Source organism: Elephas maximus, chromosome 6, assembly GCF_024166365.1.
Source record: "Elephas maximus indicus isolate mEleMax1 chromosome 6, mEleMax1 primary haplotype, whole genome shotgun sequence".
Lineage (NCBI taxonomy): Eukaryota > Metazoa > Chordata > Mammalia > Proboscidea > Elephantidae > Elephas > Elephas maximus.
The window spans coordinates 135985426-136004537 of NC_064824.1; the positions used below are offsets into that span (position 1 = coordinate 135985426).

A 19112-nucleotide genomic window follows, 5' to 3' on the forward strand; every position below is an offset into this window, starting at 1 on the left:
CCCTCATATTTGAGAGACAGTTTTGCTGGATATATGATTCTTGGCTCGTGATTTTTTTCCTGCAATGCTTTATATAAGTTATTCCATTGCCTTCTTGCCTGCATGGTTTCTGTTGAGTAGTCTGAGCTTATTCTTATTAACTCTTTTGTAGGTGAGTTTTCGTTTATCCCTAGCTGCTCTTTCTTCAAACTTATTGGTGCCAAGTACTTTATCTTCAAGGTCACCATTTCTGCCTTCCACTTGCTTGAATCTTTTCCTCTGACTTTCTATTGAGTTGTCTAATTCTGTAATTTTACTGTTAATCTTCTGAATTTCTGATTGTTATCTCTGTATGGATTCTTGTAGCTTATTAAATTTTTCATTATGTTCTTGAATAACCTTTTTAATTTCAACTGTTTTATCTGTGTGTTCCTTGGCTTGTCCTGCATATTGCCTGATCTCCTTTCTGATGTCTCAAAGAGCTCTGTATATTAATCTTCTGAATTCTGCTTCCAGTAATTCCAGGAAGTCACCTTCATCCAGAAGATCCTTTGATTCTCTGTTTTGAGAGCTTGTTGAAGTGATCATGGTCTGTTTTTTTATGTGGCTTGACATTGACTGTGGTCTCTTACCCATCTATAAGATATTGTATTAGTTTATTTTATGTGCGCTTACTGTATCCTAGTTTCTTGCTTTGTTTTGTTTTGATATGCCCAAATGGGTTGCTCGAGTGAGCCGGGTTGATTATTTTCACCTTTGGAGCTCTGATGTCCTGTCACCAGATGCCTAGAGCTGTTATCAGGTATATGAGCTTATGAGTCCATTCATTTTTCTTGTGTAGATTCAGCTCAGGTGTCCAGCTGGCTGGTCATCAAGTATGTGGTACAGGGACAGATCCTATAGTCTTAGAGGGGCAGGGGTGTTTGGTATTGGTACTGGTATCTGGTTGCAGCAGGAGGTCACACTTTGACCAAGACAAGGCTGAGAACTGTCCCCTAAGTGTCTGTGAGGAATGCAGGTCCCTGTTCCCTAGAGCATACAGGTGGGTGGGTTCTGCGCATGGAACATAGGCACCCGATACTTTTGGTTGTGAGGACTGGGAGGTACCAGTTATCCTTGGACTCCTGTCATGGGTGGCTGGATGACCTAAGTGGAGCCACCAGTCCTTAGGCCCCTGATGTGGGTAGGTGAGAACCCTGTTTAATAGGCAAAGTGGTGTAAAATATCAAACATCCACTGTTCCACTGCGAGCTTAAACAGTTGTAGTCTGCCTGCAAGGGCCTATTCTCCTGAAATAGGCCTACACAGGACCATGAAGGGGGGAAGGTATTCAAAATCTACAGATCATTTATGCCTGGACAGAAGCCGCTTCTGTCCTGACCTCCCCAGGTTAGTGGAGCTGGCAAATTATCTTTTCCCCCAGTTGTGAATTTATTCCTTCTCCAAGTCTGGGAGCATGGCTTGGGGCACTCAAATGGACCTATCTCAGGCCCAGGGAAATGAACAGCCACTGAAGTCTGCTTGGGGGCTGGGAGGCGTGGTAAAATATACACAAGTACTTAGCTTTTGCCAAGAGCGCCGTTCTTCTCTGGTTCCAGAGGCGTGAGTAGGCTGCACAGCTGGCTACTTCTCACTGAGGAAACTGTGGCTGAATGCTAGTAACAGCCCACCGCAGCCGTGCCTGAGGTGGTACCTGAGGGATTCCAGTGATTCAGGTCTAGAAACTCCCCTCCACTTCTGAACCATCTCTTTCTCCCCCTGCCACTCAGTCCATTTTCTGACTTTGCCTTTGATGTTCAGGGCTCCTAGCTTGTCATAAATATAATCATTTCACTTGATTTTTTGGGTGTTTGTTGTAAGAGGGATCACCAGAAGCATCTGGCTATTCTGCCATCTTGGCCCCGCCTCCCCTCATTTGTGTTATTAACAACCTGTTCAATCCCCTTGATGGGCCGCAAACACCTGATTTTCACAGTCCCACCCAATCATTTGGTGAGAGTTACAAGACCACGACAAGAAAGTTTATATAAAGTGATCCATCCCACAGCAACTACACAAAAATCTTATGCACAGTCATTTTGGTGTCATCCTCTCTGACAGTGTCCCCCAGTAGGTCCTCACACCCCATACCTCCCTAGTGATGCCACTGCTTCCCTTTCACCCATTTATTTCCTCTTAACACTTTTTGCAATTTCTAATGTCTCTGTGGAGTGCCTGGGTGGGTGGAAATGGTTAAGTGTTTGACTACTAGTGAAAAGGTGGTAGTTGGAACCCACCCAGAGGTGCCTCAGAAGACAAGCCTGGTGATCTACTCCCAAAAGGGTGCAGCATTGCACACACGGGGTTGCCATGAATTGGAATCAACTTGACGGCCACTAGCAACAACATCACTGTCTCCATCTATCCATTTATATTGACTGTCTGTTTGTCTACCTCGATGGACCATGAGTTTTGGGAAGCCAGGAGCCTCATCTGCCAGGGCCATGACTCTAGCCTCAAGGCCAGCACCATGCTGGGACTCAATGAATATTTGTTGGATGAACAAATAAAATAAAGATGTGAGTGGTACAGCAGACCTCTGCATGAAAGGACAGTTTCTGAAGATTTCCATGGACCAAAGGTGGGGCTGGCAACACCATGTTCTTCTCTTTCTGAAAAGGCTTAGTCAGCTTTCTGGTTCATTTCTGAACCAGAAAAGGAAGTCTAATTGGCCACAAAATAGCCTCATTTGCTCTCAGGTAATGCTCTGTTGGTCCATGGAGATACTAGCACCTTGAAGCCAAAGGTGCTAGAGATCCTTTGCCTTCTTGTGGTCATTCAAGAATAGGGCTTGAATGGTTGATAAGGAACACCAGCCAGTTAAACAATCATTGCATGTTAAGAAACACAGTAAAGCTCCACCTTCTTTATCTCCAAAAGTAATCTTCTTGCTCTCTTTGGCCAAGTGACAGTCATCATTGTGTGGCAAAAAGTCAAAGATTAACTTGATGTATAGATTACAACATGTAATTGGGAGACAGGGAACCATTGGCAGAGAGACACTCTTGGTAGCAACTGCCAAACGCCATGGCTGTGGAGTCTCATGGTCTGCTTCCGCTGGTCCTGAACCTGCTGCTCTGCTTGCTTGGCCCCTCGGAGTCCCAGGGTGGGAAGCTGTTGGTGGTTCCGATGGATGGCAGCCACTGGCTCAGCATGGTTTCAGTCATCCAGCAGCTGCATCAGAGGGGACACGAAATAGTTGTGGTGCCCCCACCTCATCTGTGCGCATCAAGGAAGGAGCTTTTTACACCTTGAAGAACTTCCCTGTGCCCTTCCAAAAGGAGGACTTGGAAGCGATTTTTGTCAGTTTTGGGCATAATGTTTTTGAGGATGAGCCATTTTTACAGCGTGTGGTCAAAATGTACAAGGCAGTCCAAAAAGACTCTGCTATATTGTTGTCTGCCTGTTCCCACTTACTGCACAACAAGGAGCTCATGGCCTCCCTGGTGGCTGGCAGCTTCGAGGCTGTGTTGACGGACCCTTTCCTTCCATGTGGCTCCATTGTGGCTCAGTACCTGTCCCTGCCTGCAGTGTACTTCCTGAATGGACTGCCATGTGGCTTGGACTTTGACGGTACTCAGTGCCCCAGCCCACCATCCTACGTGCCCAGGTCTCTGTCTGTGAACCCAGATCACATGACCTTTCTGCAGCGGGTGAAGAACATGCTGATCACCTTCATCCAGCCCTTCCTGTGCAGTGCGGTTTATTCGCCATTCGCTTCACTAGCTTCCGAAGTCCTTCAGAGAGATGTGACTGTCCAGGATCTTATGGGCTTTGGATCTGTCTGGTTGCTCAGAAGTGACTTTGTAATGAATTACCCCAGGCCTACCATGCCCAACATCATTTTTATTGGTGGGATCAACTGTGTTACCCAAAAACCACTATCTCAGGTGTGTATGGGTGGAAGGACTGCATGCCTATATTCTTACAAGTCCTTTTGGATAGGTGAACCTGCCACAGGTATATGCTGAATGGGCATGCTGAGATAGCTTTTAATGCCCTCTTTGGTTAATTTCTACCTTGCCAGTCTCCTAGGTCTGAGTTGTAATTTATACCTGCCATTTAACACCATCTTCTGGGGTATTTATTTGTATGTCAGACTTGAGGAAAGGATGTTGTTAGTTGCTGCAGAGTTGATTCTGACTCATGGTTACCCCATCTATACAGAGTAGAACAGCTCCATAGGGTTTTCAAGGTTGTGACATTTCAGAAGCAGATTGCCAGGTCTGTTTTATGAAGCACTTCTGGGTGGTTTTGAACCACCAAACTTTCAGCTAGTAGTTGAGTGCTTTACCATTTGGGAATTCTCTTTTGTGTGTTCCAATGGATAGGAACCAGTTAGATTCAACAAGTGCTAAATGTCATAAGCACAGAGCACTGTGCTCGGGGCACCAAGGAAAAAACAAAGATGAGTAGTGTGCGCCTTGACCTTGAAGAAGGTATTTGACCTTGTATGGGCCAGACACAGAAGATTCAAGATTAAGTAGTTCTTTGATGTCTACAGAGCTCGGCAGGTAAGGCTGCCTCTATGGTCCTGGCTAAAATTTCAGATTTTGGTATTTGATAGAATGATAGCTCTTTCTAAGGTCAAGCAGAATGACATGTGTCTCATTGCCTGAAATGTTCGTTTTTTCCCCCTACAGAATTAGAAGAAGCATGCACATCCTCTTCTAAATCCCAGTGGGTGATAGAGAATGGCAGGAGGTCCTCCTTCATATGAGGGGCCAAGGAAGTACTCCCTGAGTGGGTGACATTCCAGGGGGCACACATTCATTTATTCATTAGATGTTGATCAAGTGTCTATCGGCTTGTCCAAGTGCTTCTAGGTGCTGAGTCTGGCTCCTACTAAGGGACTATTTATCACTCATGCAATGTATTGAGTTTTAATTTCCATTGTTCCTCCAATATGATTCATGTTTTAAATGATCATGTGATTGTTATGGCAAGAAGGAGCTGCGGTTGGTAGAAAGAACACCAAGGGAGAAACCAGGTGGCAGGGTTGATGCCTGGTTCCACCCCATTACCATGTGTCTTAATTTACTAGTGTTGCTATAACATAATTACCACAAGTAGGTGGCTTTAATGAACAGAAATTAATTTTCTTAAGTTGAGGAGGCCAGAAGTCTGAATTCAGGGCACCTGTTCTACGTGAAGGCTCTTAGCTGTTCCTGGAGAAGATATTTGTCTCAGCTTCTGTAACAACAACAAAACAGACCTGAAGGAGGAGACGGATGTCAATGAGAGCAAAATCCAAAGATTTGAGTCCGACCACAAAGAGGACTTTCTAAAAGTAAAATAACATGATTTATGAATAAATACATTAGTAGGTTAATTGAAGGAGAGGATGGTTAGAGTTGGGACCCGAATTAGTGGCCCAAGAAATCAAGTAGAAGAGATAACTCACAATCTAGAAGAAAAATCAAAGAGAGCAAAACTGTAAGGAAACACATAAGATTCAGAGAACAGATTTTGGAATTCTAATATGTGAATTATAGGGATTTCAGAAGGGGAAGAAGGAACATATGGAGAAAAGATAATAAATTACCAAATATAAGTGAAATGTCCCTTAGCTGTAAAAAGAATCAGGTCTGCACATTGGAATGGCTCAAACAAATCCCAGGAAAGATACATATATATAAATGTTGTTGAGTTGATTCTGACTCATAGCAACCCCATGTATGCAGAGTAGAACTGCTCCATAGGGTTTTCAAGATTGTGACTTTTTGGAAGCAGATCACCAGGCCTGACATTTGAGATGCCTCTGGGTGGGTTCAAAATGCCAACCCTTTGGCTAGTAGTTGAGCGCTTAAGCATTTGCACCACCCAGGGACTTCCACATAGGCGTTCTTAAGAAACAAAAGATACTTGGGAAGGGAAAATCACTCAAAAATCCTGGAACTAAAAATACTTAATTCTTAGCAACACCTAGACATTCTTTTAAGGGTCTTATCCTGGGTGGGGAAGTCTCGTCAGAGTGGGCTTGTGAAATATTCAGTGGTCTCATATATTTTGGAAGCGGATCAGCAGTGGGGGAAACAAGGGTTATTTTCAGTGAGTTCTTTGCTTCACGCTTTGACCATACAAGAGGGCCGTAAAGTTGGGGTGAGGTCTAGGAGGAATTCTTGCAAGTAGGGAATGGACTTAACTTTACTACCCCCTATAAAGGCTGGTCCAGAGCTAGGGGTTGGCCATGAGAACACAATCACCACAGTTAGTGCTGCTGTGATCTATAGATGAACTTTTGTACCACTTAAACTTTAGTCTAATCCTGCTGTTCATCTTGAATGTTTATGGACCTGTGGGTTAGATTTTTTGTTAGTCATGCCTTGGTAGTTGCCAAGTGGATGTGGGAAGATGCAGAAGGAGCTGAAATTAGGCTTGTCCCTTTTCTGACAAGGTTAAAACTCAACAGTAGTTTCATGAAGGAGGAAGCCTGTAGAAAATTTAGGTAAGCCGTATACTGAAACATCACTCAGTAGAAAGACATTTGAGAGTGCTTGGAGATGAGGTGTCTTTCCCCAGGAAAGAGAGAGGGACTAAGGGGAAGAAAGATATAGCATGTATCCTTGGACTTCAGAAGAAAAAAAAAAAACCCTCAGGATGTTCTTCCCACAAACCAAAAATGTAATGTGGCATTGGGGAGGAGGACTCTTGCCTACCTGACTTTAGATATACCTCATGGGAAAGGCCGAGATAGCAGCTTTCATCTAGAAGACTGCAAGAGGGCCTGGAGTTGGTGATGGCAAAGGCAGTGGGGTTGCCACAGGAAGGCTAGTCAAGCTTTGGAAGATTATTAATTATCGATTCAATTTTATTAATAGCTATAGACTTATTCAGGCCATGCTCAGTATCAAGCCTGGAAGAGGTCACTGTTAAAGTCATGTATTCCCAGCCCTGTGGGAGGTCTCCTGTATCTTGCCTCTAAATAACCAACAATCCTGCCCCAGTTTAAGCACTGAAAATCATGTGTTCTGGGAAGCCCCTTGGTCTTTGGCAGATGCTACCACATAACATGGTCTCATTCATGTCCTTAGCATTCTTTGGAAGCATATAAAATCATTTGGGAGACACTTGAGAAAGTTAATTAGATCATTAGTGGTCTGTGGCTGGAGAAGAATTGCCATACTTATATGTTGCTCTATTTCTTCTAAGTGGATTACCACAGTGTGGTGGAACAGTGATTAAGAGCTTGGCTGCTAAGCAAAAGGGCAGCAGTTAGAATCCACCAGCCACTCCTTGGAAACTCTGTGGGGCAGCTGTGTCTTATAGGGTTGCTATGAGTTGGAATTGACTCAATGGCAATGGGTTTTTGTTTTGTTTTTATGTACGTGTATGTTTTTACTTATGATGGAAGTACTTTGGAGTTGGCTTTGAAGATTGGGGAGCAGTCAAGCTGAGATAAGATTATTGCTGAATTCAGGTGTTTCCTTACTCTCTTCCTGGGGACACACCAACCACTCTCATCTGCAGAATCATCTCTTTCACCACTGTAGCTAACGTTGCTGTTCTTACGATTAAAAACAACAAAAACAGAAACAATTGCTGTCAGGTCAATTCTGACTCATGGAGACCCTGTGTATGTCAGAGTAGAACTGTGCTCCACAGAATTTTCAATGGCTGATATTTTTGGAAATAGGTTGCCAGACCTTTCTCCCAAGGTGCCTCTGGGTGGACTCAAACCATCGGCCTTTCAGTTAGCAGCCAAACTCACTAACAGTTGGCACCACCCAGGGACTCTTTTTCTGAATCATCTTTTGGTTGCATCCCTTCAGAGATTTTGTTTGCTTGACTTCCATCTCTAAAGCCTATTCCTTGTTACTTTGGGGAGAAGCCTTTGGTAGGCAGTGATCTGTGATCTGTGCTTGATAATTGGGAATCCTGCTATCACTGCTTCTCACCCCCAAAACACAGACGCTGTCTAAAATCCTACCCTCCTGTTTCATAAATTGCTTGTTTTTTAGTAGTTGTGACATTCTTTTGTTGTTGTTAGTTGTTGTCGAGTTGGCTCCAACTCATGGCAATCCTATGAACAACAGAACAAAATGTTACCTGGTCCTGTGCCACCTTCATGATTGTTGATATGCTTGAGTCCATTATTGTGGCCACTGTGTATTTTGAATACCTTTCAACCTAGAGGGCTCATCTTCCAGCACTACATTGGACAATATTGTGTTGTGATCCATAGGGTCTTCACTGGCAAGTTTTTGGAAGTAGATTGCAGGTCTTTCTTCCTGGTCTGTCTTAGTCTCAAAAGCTCCACTGAAATCTGTCCACCATGGGTGACCCTGCTGGTATTTGAAAATTCTAGTGGCATAGCTCCCAGCATTGTAGCAACATGCAAGCCACTGCAGTATGACAAACTGACAGGCAGGTGGTAGTAAACTGGCAGGTTAATAGCATTCTTTATTAACTAGAAAATCATAGTTTAGCATTCAAACTTACTCAATCAAAAAAAAAAAAATCACTCCTTGATGAAAAAGAAAAAAAAGATGACTTAATAGCAATAGAATGCCATTAGCAATAGGAAGGACTTTGAATCAATTCAGCTGACTGCTCCTCCTCCTGTTCCCCATTTTCTGGCAATGCTGTCTTGCAAACAAGTTATGCAACTCAGGCTAAATCTCTCTCTTTGTCTCTGTATCTATCTATATACGTGTGCACGTGTATGTATGTATGCACATATGAACATATGTATATATACATGTACACATACACACATATACATACCTTTAACCAGGAAAGGCCTTGCAGTCTACTTCTGGAAGTAAGCCAGTGAAAACACTATGGACCAGACCACCTTTCATTCCATTGTGCATGGGATCACCATGGATGGCAGCTAACAACAATAAAAACAACAACATACGTTTAACCGCATTCTTAAGGGGAAGATACCTGATTCATAGCTTAATGTGTGTAGTCACCACAGAATATGAGACAAATTCAATGGAAATTTCTCTCCTGATTCTAGGAATTTGAAGCCTACGTGAATGCCTCAGGAGAGCACGGAATTGTGGTTTTCTCTTTGGGATCAATGGTCTCAGAGATTCCAGAGAAGAAGGCAATGGAAATTGCTGATGCTTTGGGAAAAATACCTCAGACGGTAAGATTTTTTTTATGTTTGTCTTCACAAGAGTTCTAACCCCTGACTTCCAGTATCTAAATTAATGCTATTAGTTGGATTTTTAGATATGGGTTTCCTTGCCACTTCCCAACTATTAATCCAAAGGTTATTTTTCATAACTTAAGTCTCAACTGCTCTGTTAGACGATGGTCTACTTCCCTCAGAAGTCTCACTCCCTCTGAGAGACTAAAACATGTATTAAGGAGAATTTACTTAAAAAATAAAATAATAAGGAATATTGTTTCTACATTTGAAATACGAATATCTCTATGTATTTTCATTGTTGTTGATTTTGTATTTCCTGAGTCTTCATGTTTTTCTTCCTTTTTATTTTGATGTGTAGGATTGTTAGTTTACTTTGCGGTTACCTTAATATTTACCTCTATTTTTCTAAGTTTAAATCTGTCTTTTATTTCTTGATGTCACCTTGACTTCCTCTGAAAGTTCTGTGACTACCTTATTTAATCCCTCTTTTTTTTGTTTTAGTGTTGAGATCTTTTACATATTGACATCTCTGTTTCCCTATTTTCAGTGTTTTAGTTTTGTGACTTCCCTATCTGGGTTGATATCTGGTCGGTGTGTCCTGTGTTCTAGTCTTGGGTTGTTATCTGATGTTATTGATTTTCTAAACCAGAGGGCTCCTTTTAGTATTTCTTGTAATTTTGGTTTGGTTTTTACAAATTCCCTTCACTTCTGTTTGTCTGGAAATGCCCTAATTTCACCATCATATTTGAGAGACAGTTCCCTGGATATGTAATTCTTGGCTGGCAATTTTTTTCCTTCAAGCCTTTATGTATCTCATTCCACTGCTTTCTTGCCTGCATGCTTAGTCTTATTGACTCTCCTTTGTAGGTGACTTTTCGTTTATCCCTGGCAGCTCTTAAAATTCTTTTTATCTTTGGTTTGGTAAGTTTGATTATAATATGCCTTGGTGACTTTCTTTTGGGATCCACCCTGTGTGAGATTCAGTGAGCTTCTTGGATAGGTATCTTCTCATCTTTCAAGATATCAGAGAAGTTTTCTGCCAACAAATCTTCAGCAATTCTCTCTGTATTTTCTGTTATCCCCTGTGCCTCCCCACCCCCTATTCTAGTACTCTAATCACTCATATATTATTTCTATTGATAGAGTCCCACATAATTCTTACGGTTTCTTCATTTTTTTTTAATTTATATTCTTTTACCTGATTTGTTCTCAAATAAATTGGTGTCAAGTGCTTTATCTTCAATCTCACTAATTCTGACTTCCATAGCCTTAATTCTGCTCCTATGACTTTCTACGGAGTTGTCTAATTCTGAAATTTTATTGTTTATCTTTTGGATTTCTGTTTGCTGTCTCTCTATGGACTCTTGCAGCCTGTTAAATTTGTCATTACACTCTTATATAACCTTCTTAAGTCCCTCTGTTGCTTTGTCTGTGTGTCCCTTGGCTTGGTCTGCATTTTCCCTGATCTCCTTCCTGATCACTTGAAGAGCTCTGTATATTAATCTTTTGAATTCTACCTGGTAATTCCAAGATCTTATCTTCCACCTGGAGGTTTCTTTGTTCTTTGTTTTGGTCACTTGCTGAAGCCATCATGGTCTGCCTCTTTATGTGATTTGATATTGACTCTTGTCTCTGAGTCACCAGTAAGTTATTATATTCATTTATTTTGTTTGCTTACTGTGTCCTAGCTTTTTTTTTTTTTTGATATGCCCAAATAGGCTGGTCATGTGAGCTAGTTTGATTTTTGGTGTCTTTGAAGATCTCTCATCCTGCCACCAGGTGGTTACAGCTGTTACTAGGTATGCGATCCCAGGAGTCCATTTACTTTTCTTGTGCGGATTCAGCTCAGGTGTTCAGGTCATTGGTCACCAAGTGTGTGGTGCAGGCTCTCACCTACAGTTCCAGACAGGCAGGACTACCTAGTGGTAACTGGATCAGGCACAGGTATCTGGCTGCAGTAGGAGGTTATGTGCTGAGCAAGGTAGAGGGCTGACAGCTGCCTCTTAGTGCCTAGGTGAAAGGTGTGTTCCTGTTCCCTAGAGTGTGTAAGGGGAAAGTTTTGCAGCTAGACTTTGGACATCGGTGCTGTTGGCTGTAAGGACTGGGAGGCACCACTTATTCTTGGGCCCCTGTCACAGATGGCTAGGTGGAGTGGGTGAAGCCACCGTTCCCCAGACCCCTGATGTGGTAGATGAGGATTCTGCTTAATGGGCAGGGTAGTGACAAGTGTCACAAATCTGCCACTCCCCCTTAGCTGTTGCAGTTGAAAATATGCTTCAGGTGTATACCCTGTTGCACTGTGCTAATGAAGGCCTATGCTGTTGAAATGGGCCCACATGGGTCTAGGCAGGGGTGAAAGGCATTCAAAGTCCATGGACTCCTCATGCAAGTGCTTAGGCAAAGGGCTGTGCCTGTCCTGAGTACCCAGCTTAGGGGAGTTGGCAGATTACTTTTTCCTGTTTGTTAATTTGTTCCCTCTCCAAAGCCGGGAAAATGACTTGGACTTTTGATGGGTTCCACTTCTGACCCAGAGGTGCAGCAATCCATGAAGCCTGGCCAGAACCAGAGCAGAGCAGGGAGGAGACAGGTAAATGAGAGAGAGGTACTTCCCAGAGGAGAAAGGTGTTTTTCTTGAGCCCGTGCAGTAGATTAGACTCTTGCACTTATCTTTTGCCAATTCAGAGCTGCTTCTCCCTGGCTTCCGGAGGCTTGAGCAGACTCTCTGACACTCGGTTTCTCCCAGTGTGGAAAACATGTCCTCAGCCCACACTTGCTGGCTGATTGAGGCTGCAGGGTGCCAGTCAGGTCAGGTCTGGCAAACTCTCACTGCTTCTGAACTGTCTCTCCGTCCCCCCGCTGCTCAATCTGACTCCTCAACTTTGTCTTAGATGTTCAGGACTCCTAGATTTTCATATATAATCAATTCACTTGTTTTTTCAGGTCTTTGTTGTAAGAGGACACATCAGACTACTCTGCCATCTTGGCCATGCCTCTCTAAATAGGGATATTTCTCCAAAAAGCTGTTGGTCAGGAGACTGGACTTATTTCCTATATTTCTGTTTTTATAGTTCCATGCTCACTCATTTTCTTAAATAAACTTTTCCTTAAAGTGCAGAAAAGTGCAAAAATCATAAGTACGCAGCTTGATGAGTTCCCACAAAGCAAACTCACCCATGTAGCCAAGCCCTAGAACAAGAAACAGAACCCGTTACCAGCCCCAGAAGCACCCTATTCACAACACCTCCCACACCTGCAAAGGCTGTCTTTGTTCAGAGCATCCCACTTTCTATATCATGTTCTTTCTTTAAAATCTCTTTCTTTTCTGGTCTCTGCAAGGTCCTGTGGCGGTACACCGGAAGTCCACCGTCTAATCTTGCGAAGAATACAATTCTTGTCAAGTGGCTGCCCCAAAACGATCTGCTTGGTATGTTGGGAGGACTTGCTGTGTAGGCCAACCAGTGACCAGTTGCAGTTGAGTTGACTCTGGCTAAAGGCAACCTCCGTGTATGTCAGAGTAGAGCTGTGCTCCATAAACAAAAACCATAGGGTTTTCAATTTTTGATTTTTCAGAAGGAAAATGCCAGGCTTTTCTGCAAAGGGACCCTTGGGTGGATTTGAACTACCAACCTTTCTGTCAGCAGCTAAGCTTATTAACCATTTGCATCACCCATTGACTCTGAGTATAGGTCAAACCAAGCTTAAATTAAGAAAATGGCTTAGGCCTGGCTGTTCTAGAGGATTTTTTTAGCTTCAAAATATTGTGGCCAACAGAGCCCACATTGTTTGCTTTTAATAGTATTTTATTGTGTTTCCAGTGAACTTTTACACAGCAGTTTAGGTTCCCATTCAACAATTTCTACACAGACTGTTCAGTGACATCGGTTACATTCTTCACAATGCATAAACATTCTCAGTATTTTTGTTCTGTTGTTTCATTTTCAGTAACCTAGTTTCCCTTCCCCTTTACATTCATATCTTTGTTTTAAAGTAATTGTTGACTCGTCTCGTATAGATGATTTTTTAGAGCACGGTACTCATAGGTGATATTCTTTATTTTAAGAGTTAATTTGTTATTTAGCTAAAACGCGACCTTAGGGGCTGGTTTTGGTTCAAGGTTTAAAGGGTATCCCAGAGCAATGGTATTGGGGAGTTGTCTAGTTTCAACCAGCGAAGTCTGTGTTTTTTTTTTTTTTTCTTTTTTTGAGAATTTGAGGTTCTGTTTCACGTTTTTCTCCTGTTCTGTCTGGGTTCATCTGTCGTGGTCCTGATCAGAACATTCTCTAGTGATAGCTGGGCACCATCTAGTTCTAGCCCAGGTTGCTTTTTATCTTGTGGGACATTCTCGCCGTGTTTTCTTATGGAAAGACCTCATGTGGATAACATGGAGGACTCAGAGGGCTTTTAGAGCCTAGATGATGGGAGACTGTTAAACTCAGTGACTTGACCGTGACCTCCTGCTCTCATTTACTTCTCAGGTCACCCGAATGCTCGTGCCTTTATCACGCACGCTGGCTCTCATGGTATTTATGAAGGAATATGCAATGGCGTGCCGATGGTGATGATGCCCTTGTTTGGTGACCAGATGGACAATGCTAAGCGCATGGAGTCCCGAGGAGCAGGAATCACTCTAAACGTCCTTGAAATGACTTCTGACGATTTAGCACATGCCCTGAAGACAGTCATCAATGACAAAAGGTAAGAGAGAAAAGTATAGAGACAGGAGTCTATAGGCCATAGCATTCACAATAAATATTCAAATGTGAAAACAAATATATCAAAATTGAGATTTAAAAATAAGGTAATTCAGGGGTTATTATTACATACTTTATAAAACTCAATGCAAATCCATTGCTTTTGAGTTGATTCCAACTCATAGCAACCCTATAGGACAGGATAGAACTGCCCAATAGGGTTTCCAAAACTGTAACCTTATAGGGAGCCCTGGTGGCACAGTGGTTAAGTGCCTGGCTGCTAGCTAAAAGATTGGCAGTTCAACTCCACCAGTTCTATTCTGTCCTATAGGGTCACTCTGAGTCAGAATCGACTCAGTAGCAACAGGTTTGGTTTTTGTTTTGATAATCTTTACAGGAGCAGACTGCTACATGTTTCTCCTGATGGATGCGCCTGATGGATTCAAATTGCAGACCTTTCAGTTAGCAGCTGAACACTAAACCACTGTGCCATCAGGGCTCCTTATGTACTTCAAAAACAAAAGACCAAAACCAAATAGGTTGCTGTCAAGTTGATTCTGATTCATAATGACCCAATAAGACAGAGTAGAACTGTACCATCAGGTTTCCAAGGAGAAATTGGTGGATTTGAACTACCGACCTTTTGTTTAGCAGTTAAGCTCTTAAGCGCTGTGCCACCACAGCTCCATACCTTATATAAAAAAAAAAAAAACTAAAACCTTATAAAAAAAAGGGAGCCTTTAATTCCTGTAGAATTTTTCACAGAAATTATTTAAAAAACGATTTTCCCTGCTATATTTAAAACTTCAATTTATTTTAGAAAGTCACTACAATAGTAATTTTATCTATAAAGTTCTAGTACATTTCTATAAGTGGGTTGCAGATTCTGCATTTGAGGCCCCTGGTGGCCAAAGCAAAGAAAGAGTCAATTACATCAGATAAGAGGATAACGTTCCATTACATGAGATAAAAACAAACAAGTTGCTTAGAAGTACAGCTGTTCCCAGCACTGTGTCTAAATCAAATTATGGACATACTTAAGGACAGCAGTGATAATAATCACTGCTGAATACCAATATCTTCTTTGTCTTCTTCTTCTCCCTTTTCTTAACAGGCTGCATAGACACAAACTCATGGTAGATTTAGCACTTGAACAGTTTGATGTTTTAACTGTTGAATTGAGGTGTATCTCCACCTTGGAGCTGACACTTAAAAATGGCTTTTACTTTGGCCACATGTGGTTGTTTACAACTTCCCAGGGAGACAGTGCATCATTTCTGACATGACCTTTTCCTTTATTTCTTCATTTTGCTATAAAGTATAGCCTAATTTCTTTCTTTCTTTCTTTTTTTAAATTATTGTACTTTAGATGAAGGTTTACAGAACAAACAAGCTTCTCGTTAAACAATTAGTACACATATTGTATTGTGACATTGGTTACCAACCTCATGACATGTCAACACTCTCCCTTCTCAACCTTGGGTTCCCTATTACCAGCTTTCCTGTCTGCTCCTGCCTTCTTCTCCTTGCCCCTGGGTTGGTGAGCCCCTTTAGTCTCATTTTGTTTTATGGGCCTGTCCAATCTTTGGCTGAAGGGTGAATCTCAAGAGTGACTTCATTACTAAGCTAAAAGGGTGTCTGAGGGCCATACTCTTGGGGCTTCTTCAGTCTCTGTCAGGCCACTAAGTCTGGTCTTTTTTTTTTTGCCAGTTAGAATTTTGTTCTACATTTTTCTCCAGCTCCGTTTGGGACCCTGTATTGTGATCCCTGTCAGAGCAGTTGGAGGTGGAATCCAGGCACCATCTAGTTGTACTGGACTGAGTCTGGTGGAGGCCATGGTAGTTGTGGTCCATTAGTCCTTTGACTTATCTTTCCCTTGTATCTTTAGTTTTCTTTATTCTTCCTTGCTCCCAAAGGAGTGAGACTAGTGGAGAATCTGAGATGATTGCTCACGAGCTTTTAAGACCCCAGATGCTACTTACCAAAGTAAAATGTAGAATATTTTATTTATGAACTATGTTATGCTAATTAAGCTAGATATTCCCCAAGACCATGGTCCCCACAGCCGCCAGCCCAGAAATTCTGTCCCTCAGGAATTTTGGATGTGCCTATTGAGCTTCCACCACCTTGCCTTGTACAATCTGTGCTTACTTACCCAGTATTGTGTACTGTCTTACCCTTCAACAAAGTTACCACTTATCTATTGCCTATTTCCCATCCCCACCCCTCCCCTCCCTCCTAACCATCAAAGATTGTTTCTTTTTGTGTCTAAACCTTTTCATGAGTTTTTACAGTAGTCGTCTCATACAATATTTGTCATTTTGTGATTGACTTATTTCACTCAGCATAGTGCCCTCCAGATTCATCCGTGTTGTGAGATACTTCGCAGATTCATCATTGTTCTTTATTGTTGCATAGGATTCCATCGTGTACCATAGTTTGTTTATCCATTCATCTGTTGATGGGCATCTGGGTTGTTTCCATCTTTTTGCTATTGTGAACAATACTGGAATGAACATGGGTGTGCATAAGTCTATTCGTGCAATGGCTTTTATTTCTCCAGGATATATTCCAAGGAGTGAGATTGCTGGATCATATGGTATTTCTATTTCTAGCTTTCTAAGGAAGTGCCATATCATTTTCCAAAATGGTTGTACCACTTTGCATTCCCACCGGCAGTGCATAAGGGTTCCAATCTCACTGAAGCCTCTCCAGTATTTGTTATTTTCTGTTTTTTTGATTCATGCCAGTAGTGCCGGGGTGAGATGGTATCTCACTGTGGTTTTAATCTGCATTTCTTTAATGGCTAGTGATCTTGAACATTTCCTCATGTGTCTGTTAGCCACTTGAGTGTCTTCTTTGATGAAGTGTCTGTTCATTTCCTTTTCCCATTTTTAACTTGAATTATTTGTCTTTTTTTTTTAGAGGGGTTGGATTTTCTTGTAGATTTTAGAGATTAAAACTTTGTCTGATTTGTAGTAGCCAATTTTTTCCCCCCAGTCTGTAGGTTCTCTTTTTACTCTTTTGGTGAAGTCTTTTGATGAGCATAAGTGTTTAATTTTTAGAAGATCCCGGTTATCTAGCTTACCTTCTGGAGTTTGTGTTGTTAGTTATGGTTTGTATCCTGTTAATGCTGTGTATTAGGGCCTCTAGCATTGATCCTATTTTTTCTTCTATGATCTTTATATTTTTTGGTTTTATATTTAGGTCTTTGATCCATTTTGAATTAGTTTTTATGTATGGTGCAACGTATGGGTCCTGTTTCATTTTTTTTTTTGCAAATGGACATTCAATTTTGCCAGCACAATTTGTTAAAGAGACTGTCTTTCCCCCATTTGATGTACTTTGGGCCCCTGTTGAAGATCAGGTGACCATAGGTGGATGGATTTACATCTGGGTTCTCAATTCTGTTCCATTGGTCAAGGTATCTGTTGTTGTACCAGTATCAGCCTGTTTTGACTACTGCAGCTGTATTGTAGGTTCTGAGGTCAGGTAGTGTGAGTTCTACTTTATTCTTCTTCTTCAATAGTGCTTTACTTATCCAGGGCCTCTTCCCTTTCCACATAAAGTTAATGATAAGTTTTTTCCATCTCTTTAAAGAAAATTGTTGGTATTTGGATTGGGATTGCTTTGTATTTGTAGATTGCTTTGGGTAGAATTGTCATTTTCTTAATGTTGAGTCTACCTATCCATGAGCATGGTATGTTTTTCCATTTATGTAGATCTCTTTTGCTCTTGGAGTAGTGTTTTGTAGTTTTCTTTGTATAGGTCTTTTACAACCCTGGTTAGATTTGTTCCTAAGTATTTTATTTTTTTAGGGGCTATTATAAATGATATTGTTTTTCTGATTTCCTTTTCACCATTCTTTTTATTGGTGTATGTGAATCCAACTGATTTTTGTATTTTGATCTTGTATCCTTACTCTGCTGAATCTTTCTATTAGTTCCAGTAGTTTTCTTTTGGAGTCTTTTGGCTTTTCTATGCATAGTATCATATCATCCGCAAATAGGGACAGTTTTACTTCTTCTTTATCAATTTGAATGCCTTTTGTTTCTGCTTCTTACCTTATTGCTGTAGCTAGCACTTCCAACACAAAGTTAAGTAGAAGTGGTAATAAAGGGCATCCTTGTCTTGTTCCTGTTCTCAAGAGGATATAGCCTAATTTCTTATTAAAAAAAAAAAAAAGTACTGCTAAAAAGGAGAGAAGAAACATAGGAAGCAAGGCTCAAATAATTAAAAATTATAGGTTTGGCTTCCTACTTTCCATTTTTTCTTTTTAGAGATAAAGAATATTTATTAAGTCTTCTCCCTCCCTTTTCTTCCTCTCCCTTCCTTTTACTTCTCTTCTCTTCTTCTCTCTTTCCTGTTTGTAATAGAAATATGTTTCCTCTACCAAGTTTGGAAAACCTGGGATCTTTCTTGACCATAAACAAACATAAAGAGAGGACAATCCACTCTCATTGATGTTCCAGGCACTAACGTATCTGTCTCTGTGTTTAGCTATAAGGAGAATATCATGCGCCTCTCCAGCCTTCACAAGGACCGCCCCATGGAGCCACTGGACCTGGCTGTGTTCTGGGTGGAGTTTGTGATGAGGCACAAAGGGGCACCACACCTGCGCCCTGCAGCCCATGACCTCACCTGGTACCAGTACCATTCCTTGGATGTCATCGGCTTCCTTCTGGCTGTCGTGCTGGCATCCACCTTCATTGTCTTTAAATGTTGTGTCTTTGGCTTCAGAAAATGCTTCGGGAAAAAGGGACGCATTAAGAAACCCCACAAATCCAAGGCACATTGAGAAGCGAATGGGAGACAAGGCGACATTTTGATCTGTTGCCTGGTCAATTCCAAATGTGTAAACAGTCAGTGTTAAATTCATTTTAATCTTATTAAAGAAGTACTCTATTATAAACTGGACATCTCAGAGTGTTTTTTTTTTTCAAATGAAAACAATCTAATCTCTAGTCACTCCTTTAGCTAAAGATATTTTATTATGTATATCACAGCCCAACCTCCAGCCTCTTTACATAATCTAGACCTCATTGATAATCTTTCAAATGATCTGCTGAAAATGTTGGGCATGTCCCTCCTTTATTTGTAGTACCATGTTCTTACTAACCAATGTGGCCCTGATTGCTGTTTGGGAGCATGGGTTTTAGAGGTGGTCCCTGGACTGCCACCATGTCCAGTGACATCATTGTCTGGCTTCTATAAACCCTTGTGATAGATCTTTTCACCAGTATTAAAACCAAACCAAACCCATGGCCATCAAGTCCATTCTGACTCATAGAGACCTT

General features: G+C 41.6%; 1 protein-coding gene across 4 annotated transcripts in view; it reads left to right on the forward strand.

The window, feature by feature from the left end:
* LOC126078229 (UDP-glucuronosyltransferase 1-6-like) overlaps positions 1-18847 on the forward strand; it is a 220496-nt gene extending 201649 nt beyond the window's left edge. For all 4 annotated transcript variants that reach the window (XM_049888492.1, XM_049888495.1, XM_049888494.1 and 1 more), the window contains 4 exons: positions 8987-9118; positions 12461-12548; positions 13600-13819; positions 18316-18847. In XM_049888492.1, the coding sequence (XP_049744449.1) occupies positions 8987-9118; positions 12461-12548; positions 13600-13819; positions 18316-18613 (738 nt within the window). In that variant the 3' untranslated portion in view covers positions 18614-18847. The remainder of the gene's footprint in view (positions 1-8986; positions 9119-12460; positions 12549-13599; positions 13820-18315) is intronic.
* Positions 18848-19112: the final 265 nt, after the last annotated feature.